The following is a 14,990-nucleotide window of genomic DNA, read 5'->3' as shown; positions in this document are numbered from 1 at the left end:
TAAAGACACAGCCATCCCCTGCAGTGCTGCCTGCTTCATCTCAAACAGACACAAGTGGCCAAGCAAAGGGGGTGCTCACAACATTTGAGGACAAATGGAAGGTCTCGTGGAAGGAAGGGGTGATCTGGGCCTGACCCCAAAGAAAGAGCAGCCTCCTGGCTTTACCTTAGCAGAGTAGTACAGTGTCAAAACATTCTTGGTTTGTTTTTTTTTTTTCTGTTCATTGACTTACTAATTTGTCATTCATTGTTAACAGCTTCCATGGCTCCAAAATTCTCCAGTCATCCAGATTTAATCTGGTTTATCCAAGAATGTTGCCTAATTTTACTGTAAACAATAGGTTGTTTGGTATCATTATTCTTGCCAGTGGAAATTCTCAGCACGTCTCATGATGACAAAATCCAGGCAGGACTCCAAGTTTTGTTCCTTACTAGCACCTTCCAGCCACAGTGGCCTCCTTGCTGTTCTTCATCCATGCCAGACCCTCCCCACCCCAGGGCCTTTGCACCTGCTGCTCATGCTGCCTGGAAGTTCCTTCCCCTCATGATTTAACCCCTGGCCACCATTAGATCTTCAGTCAAATGCTGCCTGCTCATGAAGCCTTGTCTGGCCACCTTCACACTCAAATACTCTTTATTCTTCTTTCCTGCTTCACTTTTATCCATGTCATGCATCTCCTTGTAGATTCTGTAAATTGTGTATTTGTTTATAATCTATCGGTATCCTCTGACGTGGAGCTCCACGCAGGTAGAAATTTCCGTCTGTTTTGTTCCCAGCCCCTGATGCAATGTCTGGCACATCGCAGATGATCATAAACATCTGTGGAATAAATGAATGAATAATTATTTCTTTGTAAGACTACTGTCACCACTGGAAAAAAAAACAAACCCTCCCTTTTGATAAAGTCGCCATAGTTATTGAATATTCATTCATTCATTTATTCATTCAAAAGCAATTTCTGCCGTCTGTGTCAGGACAGTGTCGTGCTTTGCCCTGTGGGGAATTCATCAGTGCTTAGAGCATGGTCATAACCTTTGTGTATGAACATGAGCAAATGTTTAAGTCTGCCTTTGCCCTTTCCAAGCAAGCAAGTCATGGCCCATGGCTGTGGCAGGCCCCTGATGCTGGCTGGCTCTCTCCTGTTGGATCTGTTGCTCTCTCTGCCATGTGTGTTTGTTCATCTGCACATGGCACCACGCTGCTTGGGTGCTGGGGTTATTGGCATGAGGGGCCTTAGACTTGGTTTCCTATTCAAAGTCCGGTCTAGGGTCCAGCAGCATCAGCCTCCTCTAAGAGCTTGGCAGAAATGCCAAATCTCCAGTTCCTCCCAGACCTCTGGAATCAGAGTATGCAGTATAAGAAGACCGTGGGTATCTATCTGTACCTTGGAGAAGCTCTGCCTCCAAACACAGGAGAAAGTTTTGTCTCTAGCACACCAAGGCCAATGTGTGGGCTCTAATGGGAAGATTTCATAAGTAAAGGCAACAGATATTCATTGAGAGCCTGCAGTGTGCAAGGCAATGGGCTAATTCATCTCAGTTTAGGATTCCACATTCCTGCCCAGGCAGTTTCCGGCCAACATTCACATGGGCATGCAGTAAATTGGCACATAGTGTTTTATATGCATGCCAGATCTGCCAACAGAGTCAGCAATTCTGATGTAAACTCTACATACCTTTTAGCTACTCAGCAGGGCAATTGGGTCCCTACTTTGATACTGAAACTATGCTGGCTTTTCTCTCAGCCTGTGCTGAGTGTGGTAATAAGACAGGAATTGTAAGTGTTAAGTTTTACCACCAGGAAAGATTACTTCTGGTTGATATGGTATGGTGTCTACTTAGGACATTTTAAACAGTTTAAGCTAAAACGTCTCTATGATGAAAATAAACACCAGATAGAAATCAGACATGTAATTGCAAACATTCTCTCTTTTTCTGAACAATCAGGGATGTTCTGCCGTTTACCTTGAAGTTGCCTTATGCCATTTCAACAGCCAAGTCGGAGGCTCAGCTTGAAGAACTGGCCCAGATGGGACTAAGTAAGTGTGTGCCCCCTGCCTAGGTCTATCTAAAAATGAATCCACGGAGCAGAGTCAATGGTGGGCTCACTGAGGCTACATTGCTTCGTCAGTCTCTCCAACTTCTCCATCAATGAGTTTGGGCTACCCAAAATGTTGACGTCCTCATGTAAACATCTGTAACGTGTTGATGTCTTCCTTTTCTGAGGAATCTTGCTGGGGAGAGGCAGCACTTGACAGAAAGGGAAATCCAGTGTAGTGCATCTCGCATGCACAATTTTTTTTTTTTTTTTAAAGCACATGGGCATTGATGGCACTTCTGTGCTTTGAGGAATTTGACAGCACAGACATCTAGAGTAACATCTGTCCCACTTCCTCTCTCGTCATTCAATTCTCGTCCTGCTGCTCCAGGCCATGTCCTAACCTGTTATGGATCCTTCCTCTGGCAGCTGGGTACTTGCTTCCCCGTCCTGTCCCTTTGCCGATGTCCCCTAAGTCCGCACAATTCTGCCGGACAATAGTTGACAATGGATCAAGACATACAACTCACCCACCTTAACCTCTTTTCCCCATTGCCCTGGGGGAATCTATGTGGGTTTAGCTTTTGCAAAAAATGTTCCTCCTAGATCAAAAGAGGAAATTCTCTTAAGATTTTAGGACTTCACTCACTATGATACTTGACCCAGCAAATAAAAGATGTATGTCTTCCTCCTCCAGCATATTTTTCTCTTAAAGAACTTGTTTTGAAGCAAGTATCATTTCCAGGGAAGCTTCAGAGAGGAGCCTGGGCATGGCTTTGAATTCCCTTCTGCTGAAACTGGTTTTTTTTTTTTTTTTTGAGAGGGAGTCTTGCTCTGTCACCCAGGCTGGAGTGCAGTGTTGAGATCTCAGCTTACTGCAGACTCTGCCTCCCAGGTCCAAGTGATCCTCTCACCTTAGCCTCCCAAGTAGCTCGGGTTACAGGCACTTGCCACCACGCCCAGCTAATTTTTGTATTTTTAGTAGAGATAGCGTTTCACCATGTTGGCCAGGAAAGTCTCGAAATCCTGACTTTTGGTGATCCACCTGCTTTGGTCTCCCAAAGTGCTGGGATTACAGGCATGCACCACCGTGCTCAGCCATGAAACTTAGATTGTATCTGTAGAAGGATTGCCTTCTGTGTTTCAGGCCTGTCAGATGGCAAGACTGGGTAATGGGATTTGGAAAGAGAATCCTGGTAAAACTCTCAGGCCATAGAAATGTCCCTATTTTAAAGTTGGCACCTTCTCTTGCAACTAAGTTCTGCATACCTTTGGAGAGAGATTAAAATACTTGCTGAAGTTAAGTCAATATTGTCAGCTAGATTCCAGGCCTCTTGAAGACATGCACCAGGTCTCAGTTCTCTCTCCTGACCTCTGTCCACATAGCTCCAGTTTGATGGTCCTGTGTGCATAGTGCTGAGTCTGAAGGACCGGAGTATCAAGGACAACGCTTGTGCTATGCCAAAGAGAGGGGAAAAGAGTTTGCTTCAGTGGCTACTAACCAGAAGCGACTAAGGGCTAATTAACATGTATTCGACTTGTGATTCTCAAAGTGCATATTATCCATTTTGTGTAGAGATAGCATATTTTAAAATTCTGTGCCTCGGTAAAAATACTGTTCATCAAACTAATATTTCTCGAGGGTCTGCTTTGTGCCCTAGACCAAGGACTCAAAGATTAATAAGATCCCCTCTCACTCCTTGTGACCCTACCCACTGCCAATGAGATTTGTAGTTTATATGGGAGATACATACACACATGAACTAAGTATACAAAGCCTTACAAAAATTTTACAGCTGTGACAGTATAAGTCTAAGGAGGACTCAAAGGAGATGGAAGTCGTTTCTCAAAGACCTGCTGTCCTGGCTAATAGAAACATAAGGTTAATCTGTATTAGCAGCCACACAGGTTAAGTTGATTTTAATAATTTACTTTGTTGTATTTAATATATCCAAAACATTATAATTTCTACATGTAGCCAATTTAAAAAAATTTTAAGGTATGAAATGTTTTACATTCTTTTTGTCATACCAGGTATTGAAAACCCAATGTATATTTTATACTTACAGCACATCTCAACTCAGGCCCTGAATGTTTGTCAGAAATACATGGCTTATATTTAGATTTCATTAAATTCACAGTTTAAAAAGTAGATTCTCATAACCGAGTTCCAAAGATACTTAAACGTTTTCCAGTGACTGAACTGAGCATCAGTTCTAAAATTTAAATTGAATGACACTGAATGAGATTTGATACTCACTTCCTCAGTTGCACTAGCCGACTGCAAGTGCTCAATAGTCACCTGTGGCTGTTGGCTTTCTTGGACAGTGCAGGAGTAGGGAGAGAGAAGGAAGGATGCAGGACGGATTACATAAGGCAGGTGACACGGCTGTCACCTCACAGATAAGGCAGGGCTCCCAAAGGGCTTCACCTCAGTCTTCCCATGCCCAGCCATTCTGGGCCCATGGGAAAGAAACACACTGCAAAGCATAGCTAGAGATAGAGAATACCCATTCCAGGCCAGGCGCAGTGGCTCACGCCTGTAATCCCAGCACTTTGGGAGGCCGAGGCAGGTGGATCACCTGAGGTCAGGAGTTCGAGACCAGCCCAGTCAACATGGTGAAACCCCGTCTCTCCTAAAAATACAAAAGTTAGCCAGGCATGGTGGTATGTGCCTGCGGTTCTAGCTACTTGGGAGGCTGAGGAAGGAGAATCACTTGAACCTGGGAGGTGGTGGTTGCAGTGAGCCAAGATCGTGCCACTGCACGGGCGACAGAGCCAGACTCCATCTGCCTGGGTGACAGAGCCAGACTCCGTCTCAAGAGAAAAAAAAAGAATAACCTATCCCAAATGGAAATTATAACAGGCACCACTGATCACAGCACTACCTCCCTCAACTTACATGGAACACTGAGACTCATCTGCAAGAGGAGACACAAGTAGTATGGATCAATAAGCAATCTGCACTACTTTGCAGAGCATTGCATATTTATGAGCACGGTGAGGAGGTTATATAGGATTTGGGAAGGAAGGGCTCCAAACCACAAAGGTAAATGGTTGGGCCTGCACTGCACATTAAGCTTGCTGTGGTTTTTCTGCTGATGGAACCCATGAATGTAGTTTTCCTCCTTTGGTGGTTTTAATGCTGAATGTGTAAAACCCTAGGCAGATTGTGTAACATCCCCCAGGCCCAGCTGCTGGTCCTGCCCATTAAAGGGGAACTTCAAGGCCCGATTCCTTGACTGGCAGCTGCACCGTGGAGGGCATCCCAGGAGAAGTTGTTGGGAAAGGGTGGTGTTGCTTTGTAAGTCGGTTCAGTTTTTGTAAAGCAAGTCAGGAAGCCCCAGTGACCTTTTTTGAGCTTATATTGGAACAATTCCATTCCTTTTTTTCTTCTAACTTACCTGTGAAAAGGCAGGGCTGGAATCCTATGTTGGCCAAGCCATTTCTCCAGGGCTTTGAAGTGACAGGCCCCTGGAGCTTTCCTGTGAGCCCACAGCTGGGCCTGGCAGGCTTTCTGCCCTTTCCAGTAAAGGAATGCAGTAAACCCGAGTACAACGCACCCCCTACCCCACCCCGCAAGACTCGCGTTGTCATGCAGTGTGCTTTTTTTAATTTGTGAAGGAATGGTCTGAGAGTACCGTATTTACATTCTTGTGTTCACTGATAATGACTTTCAGATTTCTGGAGCTCCCCAGCTGACAGCAAACCCCCGAACCCTCCACCTCCCCATAGGCCTCTGTCCTCCGACGACGGTGTCTGTCCTGCCTCCCTGCGTCAGCTCTGCCTTATAAATGGAGTGCATTCTATCAAAACCAGGACGCCTTCAGAGCTGGAGTGCAGCCAGACCAACGGGGCCCTGTGCTTTATTAATCCCCTTTTCTTGAAAGTGCACAGCCAGGACCTCAGTGGAGGCCTGAAACGGCCGAGCACAAGGACTCCCAACGCGAATGGCACGGAGCGGACTCGGTCCCCCCCACCCAGGCCCCCGCCACCCGCTATTAATAGTCTCCACACAAGCCCTCGGCTGGCCAGGACTGAAACCCAGACGAGCATGCCAGAAACAGTCAACCATAACAAACATGGGAACGTAGCTCTGCCTGGAACGAAACCAACTCCCATCCCTCCACCCCGGCTGAAGAAGCAGGCTTCTTTTCTGGAAGCAGAGGGCGGCGCAAAGACCTTGAGCGGCGGCCGGCCGGGCGCGGGCCCGGAGCTGGAGCTGGGCACAGCTGGCAGCCCAGGTGGGGCCCCGCCTGAGGCCGCCCCGGGGGATTGCACAAGGGCCCCGCCGCCCAGCTCTGAATCACGGCCCCCGTGCCATGGAGGCCGGCAGCGGCTGAGCGACATGAGCATTTCTACTTCCTCCTCCGACTCGCTGGAGTTCGACCGGAGCATGCCTCTGTTTGGCTACGAGGCGGACACCAACAGCAGCCTGGAGGACTACGAGGGGGAGAGTGACCAGGAGACCATGGCGCCCCCCATCAAGTCCAAAAAGAAAAGGAGCAGCTCCTTCGTGCTGCCCAAGCTCGTCAAGTCCCAGCTGCAGAAGGTGAGCGGGGTGTTCAGCTCCTTCATGACCCCGGAGAAGCGGATGGTCCGCAGGATAGCCGAGCTGTCCCGGGACAAATGCACCTACTTCGGGTGCCTAGTGCAGGACTACGTGAGCTTCCTGCAGGAGAACAAGGAGTGCCACGTGTCCAGCACCGACATGCTGCAGACCATCCGGCAGTTCATGACCCAGGTCAAGAACTATTTGTCTCAGAGCTCGGAGCTGGACCCCCCCATCGAGTCGCTGATCCCTGAAGACCAAATAGGTAAGTATCCGCTTTTTTAAAATATAAAATCTATTGTAACTCTGTCCGGGCAGTGCCACCTATGTTTGTTATTTTTGATGAAGTTTGTTCCATCAAAACAACACCCAACTCCACCTTCTCTCCTGGTTTGAATAGAAAAAATCAGTTTCTCAAAGTAGGTGCTAACTGCCAGGCTCAAAAATGTTTTTGGAGTGGCAGATTGGAACTGCAGAGTGATTCTATTCAGGGATGGCGTTTGGCCCTCTGTGGGTCCAGCTGCCGCCTGCTGTGGTAACGTGTGTGTGTTACATGGGCTGGACGTTCCTGAAAGTGCGCTTCTCTGCAGGCTGTGCATACATACAAAGGTGTTTTTGTTATCTTGTGAGAGGCAGTGGGTATTTTGTTCTGCCTTGGTTGCAAAGTAAACTTTTTATTGAGCTGTAGCGTATGTTCAGAGAGTACAAAACTCAGGTATGCATTGGAATGAGTTTCCACCGCGAGCTTACCTGTGGGACGACTACCAACCCCTGGATAAGCAGAACCTGACCAGCATCTAGCGAGCCTGGGACCCCTGTTCTCCCTCAAGGGAACCATCCTGCTGGCTCCTCATCCCATAGACTTCTGTAAGCAGCACAGCTTGAGAGTAAGCAAAAACTGAAAAAGACAGGTTTGTTTTGTGTACCTTTAAAATAAGTAACATAGTTTGGAGGTCACATGAAAGGTGTTTTCTCCAACGTCAAGGGGAAATTCTTTATAATCTCATTTAAAGGATGAGTTGCTAATGGTTACTTTGGCCAAGGCAGATTTGAATTTGGCAAGCAGTCTTTTTTTCCAGGGTGAGAATGTTGAAGCGTTGTTTGTTTGTTTGTTGTTTTTAATTTTAGAAGGTTGACTCTTGAAGGTTAATTTCAGAGACTTTATTCACTAGGCAGCAGGAGCAGTTGGAGCTACCAAACATTTCCAGGCGGTTCAGAAGCTAAACCCCAATTTTTTCTTTCTGATTGGTTCCATTTGTTGAAAGTAGTAAACAGTGTGTGATAGAGGACTCTTTCTCTTTCTCTCTTTTTCTCTCTCTCTCCGCGCCCCCCCCCCCCCCCCCCGCCTTTTTTCTCCTTTAAGTGATTTTCAGCAGCTCTTTGATTTTCTCACAAAGGAATCAAAGCCTTGTTTGTTTTCTTGTGGTTTGACTGAGGCCAGGCCTGGTTGATCAGGGCGTGGTTAAAGCTGGGGTGTTGCTGGAGTGAGTGGCTAAAGGAATGTGCCCTTGTGAGGTGCCTTCTAATTGAAAAAGACGTCAAGGAGACGGCAGAATATCCATGCAGGCTGCCTCTTTCCCCATCCCACCAGAGACCCACTCTCAAGGGAGACCACATCAGACTCAGTATTAACAGAAACTCAACCTGCAGGGGAAGCTTCCTCTTAGGGGCTGGGGTCGGAGGGGGTGCAGCCAGGCAGGCGCTGATGTCAGGGCTGAGCTATGTGGCCAGCGGCGCCAACCAGCCCACAGTGCCTGGCCTTCCCTCCCTGCTGATGCTGTAAGCACCAACCCAAGTTAGTCCCGGGAAGCTCTTCAGCCAGCTCCTTTTGTAGTTAAATTTGGATATGGTACTTGCTCTTAGAACTCAAGGACTCACTCATTTTCTCCAAAAACATGCTGAAAATTATATACTTCACTACTCTAGAAGGATGCAGCTTTTAATTTAAAATGATGTATGGAGCTTCGAGTACGAGCCCGGCAGCCTGTCCAATCTATTCCAGTGGGTCCTCACCTCACCCCTGTGAACAGGCATCGGCATCCTTTAAGGATTGGAGAAAGGCAAGGAGGGCCGTGCCAGGCCATACCATTTGTCCGATAGCCACACTCTCTAGTAAACTAGCAGGTGCGGTATTTGAGCTTCCGTCGGATCAGAAGCCCACGTTTGCTGGGCTCACTGTTCTGCTGCTGCTGCTTGTGTTTCTACTTTCTCATCAGTAGTTCAGGGGAATTGTAACCGCAGGGCCAACCCTGTGTTGAGGCAGCTCAGAATAAAGCTCTCTGTTGAGGTATGGGTATGGCCTCCACAAGCATTGCCATGCTTTTTCCATGGGTTTGTCTGGTTTGGTTTTTTTAAACTTTTGCACTAAAAGCAGTCAGTTCCTCCTGTTTCTTTACCAGTTCAAACTTTCACTATACTTTCAAAACATCATTCTGTTTCTCAAAGTAGGTGCTAACTGCCAGGCTCAAAAATGTTTTTGGAGTGGCTGATTGGAACTGCACTATACTTTCAAAACATCATTCTGTTTTGAAAGTATAGTGAAAATGTCGGACTTTTGAAATAAAGAAGGTGAGTGGGAGCAGAGGTCAACCTGAGAAACTCATCACAAGTCCAGGTGGAAGAAAAGATGTGACCCTAATTATTAGAAAGCCAGTCCCCATAGAGGTGCACTTGACTGGATTAGGCCTCTGACCAGAACATGGACTTAGATAGCCCACTTGTCTAGGTGGGCTTAAAAACTTGTCTATGTCTGCTTTAAAAAAAAAAAAAAAAAAACCTATTTCTATCCTCATTTCCTATAGCTTCTGAAGAAGATAGCTCTGAACTAGAAGACAGAATTCTAATTTAAAGCCTAGATTTATGCAACATCCTGAAGTCAAGAAGGTAGGAGGAGATATTACACTGGTTTACTCCATGTATGATAGGGCAGTCCTTTTTAGGTGAAAATGAACCCATGAATGCATGCACATGTATCCCTTTAGTATGTGGAGATAATACTCATCTGTCTTCTTCAGAGGGTGGTTATTCAGTTGCATAGAGAAAAGCTAATGAGAAAAACAAATAGTTCTCACTCACTTTCCTTTTGCCCATGTGCTGGTGTCACTATCCCTTCTAGCACTTTCTGGACAAGTGCAAATGATAAACAGTGAATCAATCTCAAAACTGAGAAATCGCCCCTGTAAATGATTATGTCCCCTCTTGGAGAATTTGCATTCTATGTAGACCACCCTTTGGAGCATTTCCAACCAAAAGCCCAGCTATGCAGAGTTTCCTGAATACATGTTCATTGCCTGGCGCCAGCTTGGCTCTCCTGGTTGGAGGAAGAAGCCAACGCGGTAAGATACGGGCTTGTTCCTGTGTGCGCCAGCTCTCTCTTCATTCCAGGCCACATACTGGGCTTCCCACCCAGAGAGCCATCACCTACTCTCACCCCTCCAGAGTGGTACGTGGAAGAACAAACAAATGCTTTAATAAGAAGAGTGCAGTTTGGGGGCCCTACTTAAAGCCTTGGGATCAACCACTTCATGGACAGTGAGTGTGCTGCGCTCATTGCTGATGATTCATGCTATAGGATCTAGATGGGGTGAAATCACTTCCTGCTCCAACACACACTCCTCACTGGTGGGTGTTCACATCCCACCACTCTTGCTTTAGTCTTTTTCAACCCATGGGGGAAATCCATCCGAAGTTTCGGGTAGAGAAATCTTCATTTTGCAGAACTTGTTGCAATGGTGTGGTTAGTGTTTTCATTTTGGTAAAATGAAGTTTATTTCTGACTTGATGTCAGTCTTGGGAAATCCCTCGGTACTCAAGGCTTGTTTCAAGAAAAACAAAATTCATCCAACTCCAAAAATGTTAGTAATCTTAAAGTTTCTATTTCATTCAGATACTCTCCACAGACTATCAGCAGTGATACAAAAGAGCCAACTGTTCATGTTCTTAAAAGTCAGTAGTGGAAAACAAGACAGTACTGTGTTTATTTAAGTGCTACAAACCAAAATGTATGGTTTCTCCAAAGAGCAATTTAATGATTTGAAGAAAAAGTATCCCTAAAATCAGTTTCCACATATTTCAAAGATCACTTCGATTTACGTATCTAAGTGTTTTTTGTTTGTTAATAGAGAAATGATAGGGAAAAGACACCAGAGAGTATAGCACACATAGAAAAGGGGATTGAAATGATTCCAGAGAGTATAGCACACATAGAAAACAGGATTGAAATGATTCCCGGGGAGTTAAACAATCACAACTACTCTGGTTCAGATCTGTTGTTTTTTTTTTTTTTTTTTTTTTCAAGTGAGTATTTAAGCTGGCTCTAGCGTCAATATCTGGTGTGACTTGGTTTGTTTTTAATTTTTCAGGTCACAGTTTGGTTCAAGCCCCTGAGTTATCTGGGTCATTTTTTAAGATAAAGAGCTATTCTGGGGCCAGACGTGTGGCTTACGCCTGTAATCCCAGCACTTAGGGAGGCCAAGGTAGGTGGATCACCTGAGGTCAGGAGTTTGAGACCAGCCTGGCCAACATGGTGAAACCCAGTCTCTACTAAAAATACAAAAAAATTAGCCGGGCATGGTGGTAGATGCCTGTAATCCCAGCTACTCGGGGGGCTGAGGCAGGAGAATCACTTGAACCCGGGAGGTGGAGGTTGCAATAAGCCAAGATCATGCCATTGCACTCCAGCCTGGGCAACAAGAGTGAAACTCCATTTCAAACAAACAAGCAAACAAACAAAAAAGCTCTTCTGAGAGGTGTAGCCAGGGAGACATGTTAGTGCCAAACAGAGATTAAAACCTTGAATCTTCTGACTTCTGATCTAGTACATGTGACCCTATCGCCTGAGAGAACAAATGTCCTTGTAGTTAACAAGAGGTAGAGAAAAAGAAGAAAGATTGTGATATGCAAAAGGATACTCGTATTATTTCCAAAAATTAATTTAAATAGAAAACCATGATAGAAAGCACCTGTTTTTCTCCTGTGGGACATCCTTTGTTGAATAATTTTTACTTTAGGGCACAAAATGGGGTCAATTATGTTACATCAACCAAAACAAGGTTGATACCCCTGGAGTTGTGACTCTCTGCCCCGGAGCCCCTGACTCCATGACAGCCTGCACAAGGGGGCTATTAGCTCAGTAATTCAGAAAGACCTTCCTCACAAGGTGGGTGGGGGATGGCATCACAAAATAAGTCACACGAAGATGTCTGCTCCAGAGTATCTTCTGACCATATTCCTAGAGTCTTTCTACCTCCCAGGCAGGAAACCTCACCGGGTAAAAGAGGAATTCGTGTAGGAATTGAGGAATGTCACCCAAAGGACACCTAAAATGCTGCATGAATTTTGTGGCAGCATCAGGCTCTTTTAGGGCACACCTATGTTTTCCCACCCCTCCATTCCAGCCAAAAGGAGGGTTCCCACTGGACGCCTCTGTGAGGCCAGCACTGCATAGATGCAGCCCTCCCTGGTCCTCAGGTCCTACCCACGGCCTTGTCTCACTAGCTCAGTCTAGCAACAGGGCACAAGTGGTGTAGACACAGCCCCCACTCTCTTCTCGCAGACACAGTATCCACTCTGGAGCTTCTCAGTTATTGTCCAGGCCCAGGGGAAGTCATAGCCGCCGCCTCTGTGGAGTCAAAGCGTGCAAATTAAATGTATCCCTGTTTTTAAAAGAGCCAAGTGAGAGCACTGGTAATCGCTCCTCGTGGGCGGCCCTTTATGGTTTACAAAGCACTTTGATGTGTAGAATCCCCTTTAATCCTCCGAATGCCTTGGGAGGCTCCATTTATTGCCCTCACTTCTATAGATGAAGAAACCAAAAGCGTAGCAAGGTCAAGCCAAGATGCAAGGGTGACTGACACGGACCCTTGGCAGGCCTTGTCTATACTTCTGGTGGTGGGGAATTACCGCTGCCTTCCAGTCGGTTTTATGTGGCGGGAAGGTGACCTCAGAGGTGAAGGCACATCACACCAGAGGGTCCTGCTGTCTGCATGACTCATCACTGCCATTGTTCTCCTGATCCCCTGGCCAAGGCAGTGTATGCCAGGTTTCTGCCCTGTAAGGTTAAAGATTCCCCTCTTTCCACACTCTGTTCTTTGGAAGCAAGTCACTTAGCACTGCCCACACTCAAGAGATGGAGTGGAATTAAGCTCCACCTCCCAGAGGTGGGAGGATCTACATAAATTATTTGGAATTCTTCCATAAGGGAGACTGGTCTCTTCTTCCCTGCTTTCATTTTTCCTATCCTTTTACTAAAAGACACTGAAATCAGTCTGATGGAGTCCCAACATCAAATATCACACAGATGTAGCCCATACTTTTGTAGACTGGCTTTTCCTGAAGCCCACCAAAATGAGAGGAAACTGAAGTGGATCAAAGCCCCAGTGCTTCTTATCCTTATTTCGGCCCCTTTCCTTGCTGGGCTCATGGGATCTTCCTTAAAATCATACAGTGTCCTTTATTGTTTATTATTTATTAGTCAAAGTGTACATGGCCAACAATACTTAAAACCAGTCCAGGTTACAGGACATCCCTGCAGAATGATGGGGTGCCCCACACCTGCCTGCCCCACACCTGGGTGATGATTTCATCACTAGAGTTACACACCTGTATTCTGCAGGGTAAGGGATAATTCCATGTCTTCTCCCAAAGGAAGAATTTTCTGTTAAACTTCACACTTTTGGAATGTGTGCTGCATGAGGGCCTCGTGCTGGGGACTTCAGCTGACACTAGGGACTGCAGAAACCCAAGCATGGTTTTCAGAGAGCTTCCCCTCAAAGAGAGAAGACGAATTGACTCTATGTCAAGGCAGAGACAACAAAGAAAGCAGCGTGCTTACCAGGCATCAGATGCATACAAGTGCTCCTGGTGGAGACGCCTCCCAGTCCTCCCAGCAACCACCTTGGGAAACTGTGAATGGCCCCATTTTACAGATGAGGAAGCTGAGGCGGGGAAAGGTCATCTTCTTTGATGGTTAGAAACCAGAAAGCTACGCATTCAAACTCTGCATCTGACCTGAGTGCCTCTGCAACCCCAGGTGGCCTGCCGTTTTTTGTGTGGTTTGTAATAGAAGATTAGCAAAATGCTGTCATGGCGGCCCCAGTGTTATATTTTCAAGATCCTTCCTTCCACCCTCCTCAGCCATCAGCTCTGCTCACGTAAGATAGAGAAGTTTCCTGACTGAAAGTCAAGGGCTAGTGGTGGCTCAGAGGAAGGGCTCGGTCGGGTCTGAAGCCCTGACTCTGCTGTGGCTGACTTGTGGGTGCTTGGTCATATTTCTTAATATCTCTGTGCCTCAGTTGCTTCACGTGTAACATGGTGTTGTAGACGCCATTGTGCTCTGCCCACTGACACTTGCTTACCAGTCTGATGTCCAGCTTCTAGCACCTGTGACATTTTGCATGGGGCTTTCACCAGAGCTCTGGCCCAGGGTGGGCTAGAAAGCCTGGGGAATTGATGCCCATCCACCTCCAGGAGCAGCCTCAACCAGGGTCTGAAGGGAGCATGTGTATCCGTAACCCAGCTGCCTCTCTCCTCCAGGGGGAGCAACTCTAAGGCATGTTCAATGCCGCCTCTTGGAGTTCCCCAGCAGGGCTGAGATCCACCTGCCAGTGGTGATAACTGGCTTAATAAAGCAAACTATATTGGCTGCCTTCTCTCCCCAGTCAGTGCTTCCTGGGATCACTTCCCAAATTTAACCACTCACACTCAAATCCTTGTCTCAGGATTGGCTTCTGAGAGAACCCAAACTAAGACAAATAGGGATTATGCACCCATTTTAGTCAAAGAATTGTTTAAATACCTGTAAAGTACTTAATAGACATACTGAGCTTTCACTCAGTGTTAGTTCTGATCCTTAATCCAATAATACAGCCAAAGGAGAATATGCTAGCACATAAAAAAATAAAGCATCAAGCCGTTTTGCCCTTTTTGTACCAAGGGAGGTCTATGTGCCATCTCCTGACTTGTCAGACTAGAAGTAACCTCGGTTGCATTTCTTCTCCAACACCTGGGAAAGTCACCTGACTTCCAAGCCTCATGGCCATCTGTAAAATGAATGACAGAATGACAGTAATTCCAGCGTTGTAGGGCTGAAGTGAGGGTTAATGAGGTAATACATATAATATTAGACTAGGAAATGCTGAAATAAATGTCCAATAAATGTTAGCAATTATAAACGTTTACATGTCCACAATTTGACTTCCCTACAAGAAAAGGCCCATATCTTGTTATCAAACATTAGCTTCTATTCTACTACTTTACCTTTTTAAAAAAAATCAGAATGCTAGAACTAGAATAAGTTAAGAGGTCATATGATCTAAACTCATGGCTTTTTAAATTTTAAATATGTTTATGTGTTTAGGAGGTACACGTGCAGAATTCCAACATGCATATGTAGTGTAGTGTG

General features: G+C 46.1%; 1 protein-coding gene across 6 annotated transcripts in view; it reads left to right on the top strand.

Annotated features, from left to right (window-relative positions):
- The window catches only part of RIN2 (Ras and Rab interactor 2), a 250,694-nt gene that overhangs the window by 215,773 nt on the left and 19,931 nt on the right, over positions 1-14,990 (top strand). For all 6 annotated transcript variants that reach the window (XM_030915634.1, XM_030915635.1, XM_030915636.1 and 3 more), the window contains 2 exons: positions 1,947-2,038; positions 5,718-6,854. In XM_030915634.1, the coding sequence (XP_030771494.1) occupies positions 1,947-2,038; positions 5,718-6,854 (1,229 nt within the window). The remainder of the gene's footprint in view (positions 1-1,946; positions 2,039-5,717; positions 6,855-14,990) is intronic.

Source organism: Rhinopithecus roxellana, chromosome 13 (genome assembly GCF_007565055.1).
Source record: "Rhinopithecus roxellana isolate Shanxi Qingling chromosome 13, ASM756505v1, whole genome shotgun sequence".
In the NCBI taxonomy this organism is placed as follows: domain Eukaryota; kingdom Metazoa; phylum Chordata; class Mammalia; order Primates; family Cercopithecidae; genus Rhinopithecus; species Rhinopithecus roxellana.
Note: the sequence above shows the minus strand (reverse complement) of the source record. Positions and strands in the feature narration are given on the sequence as shown.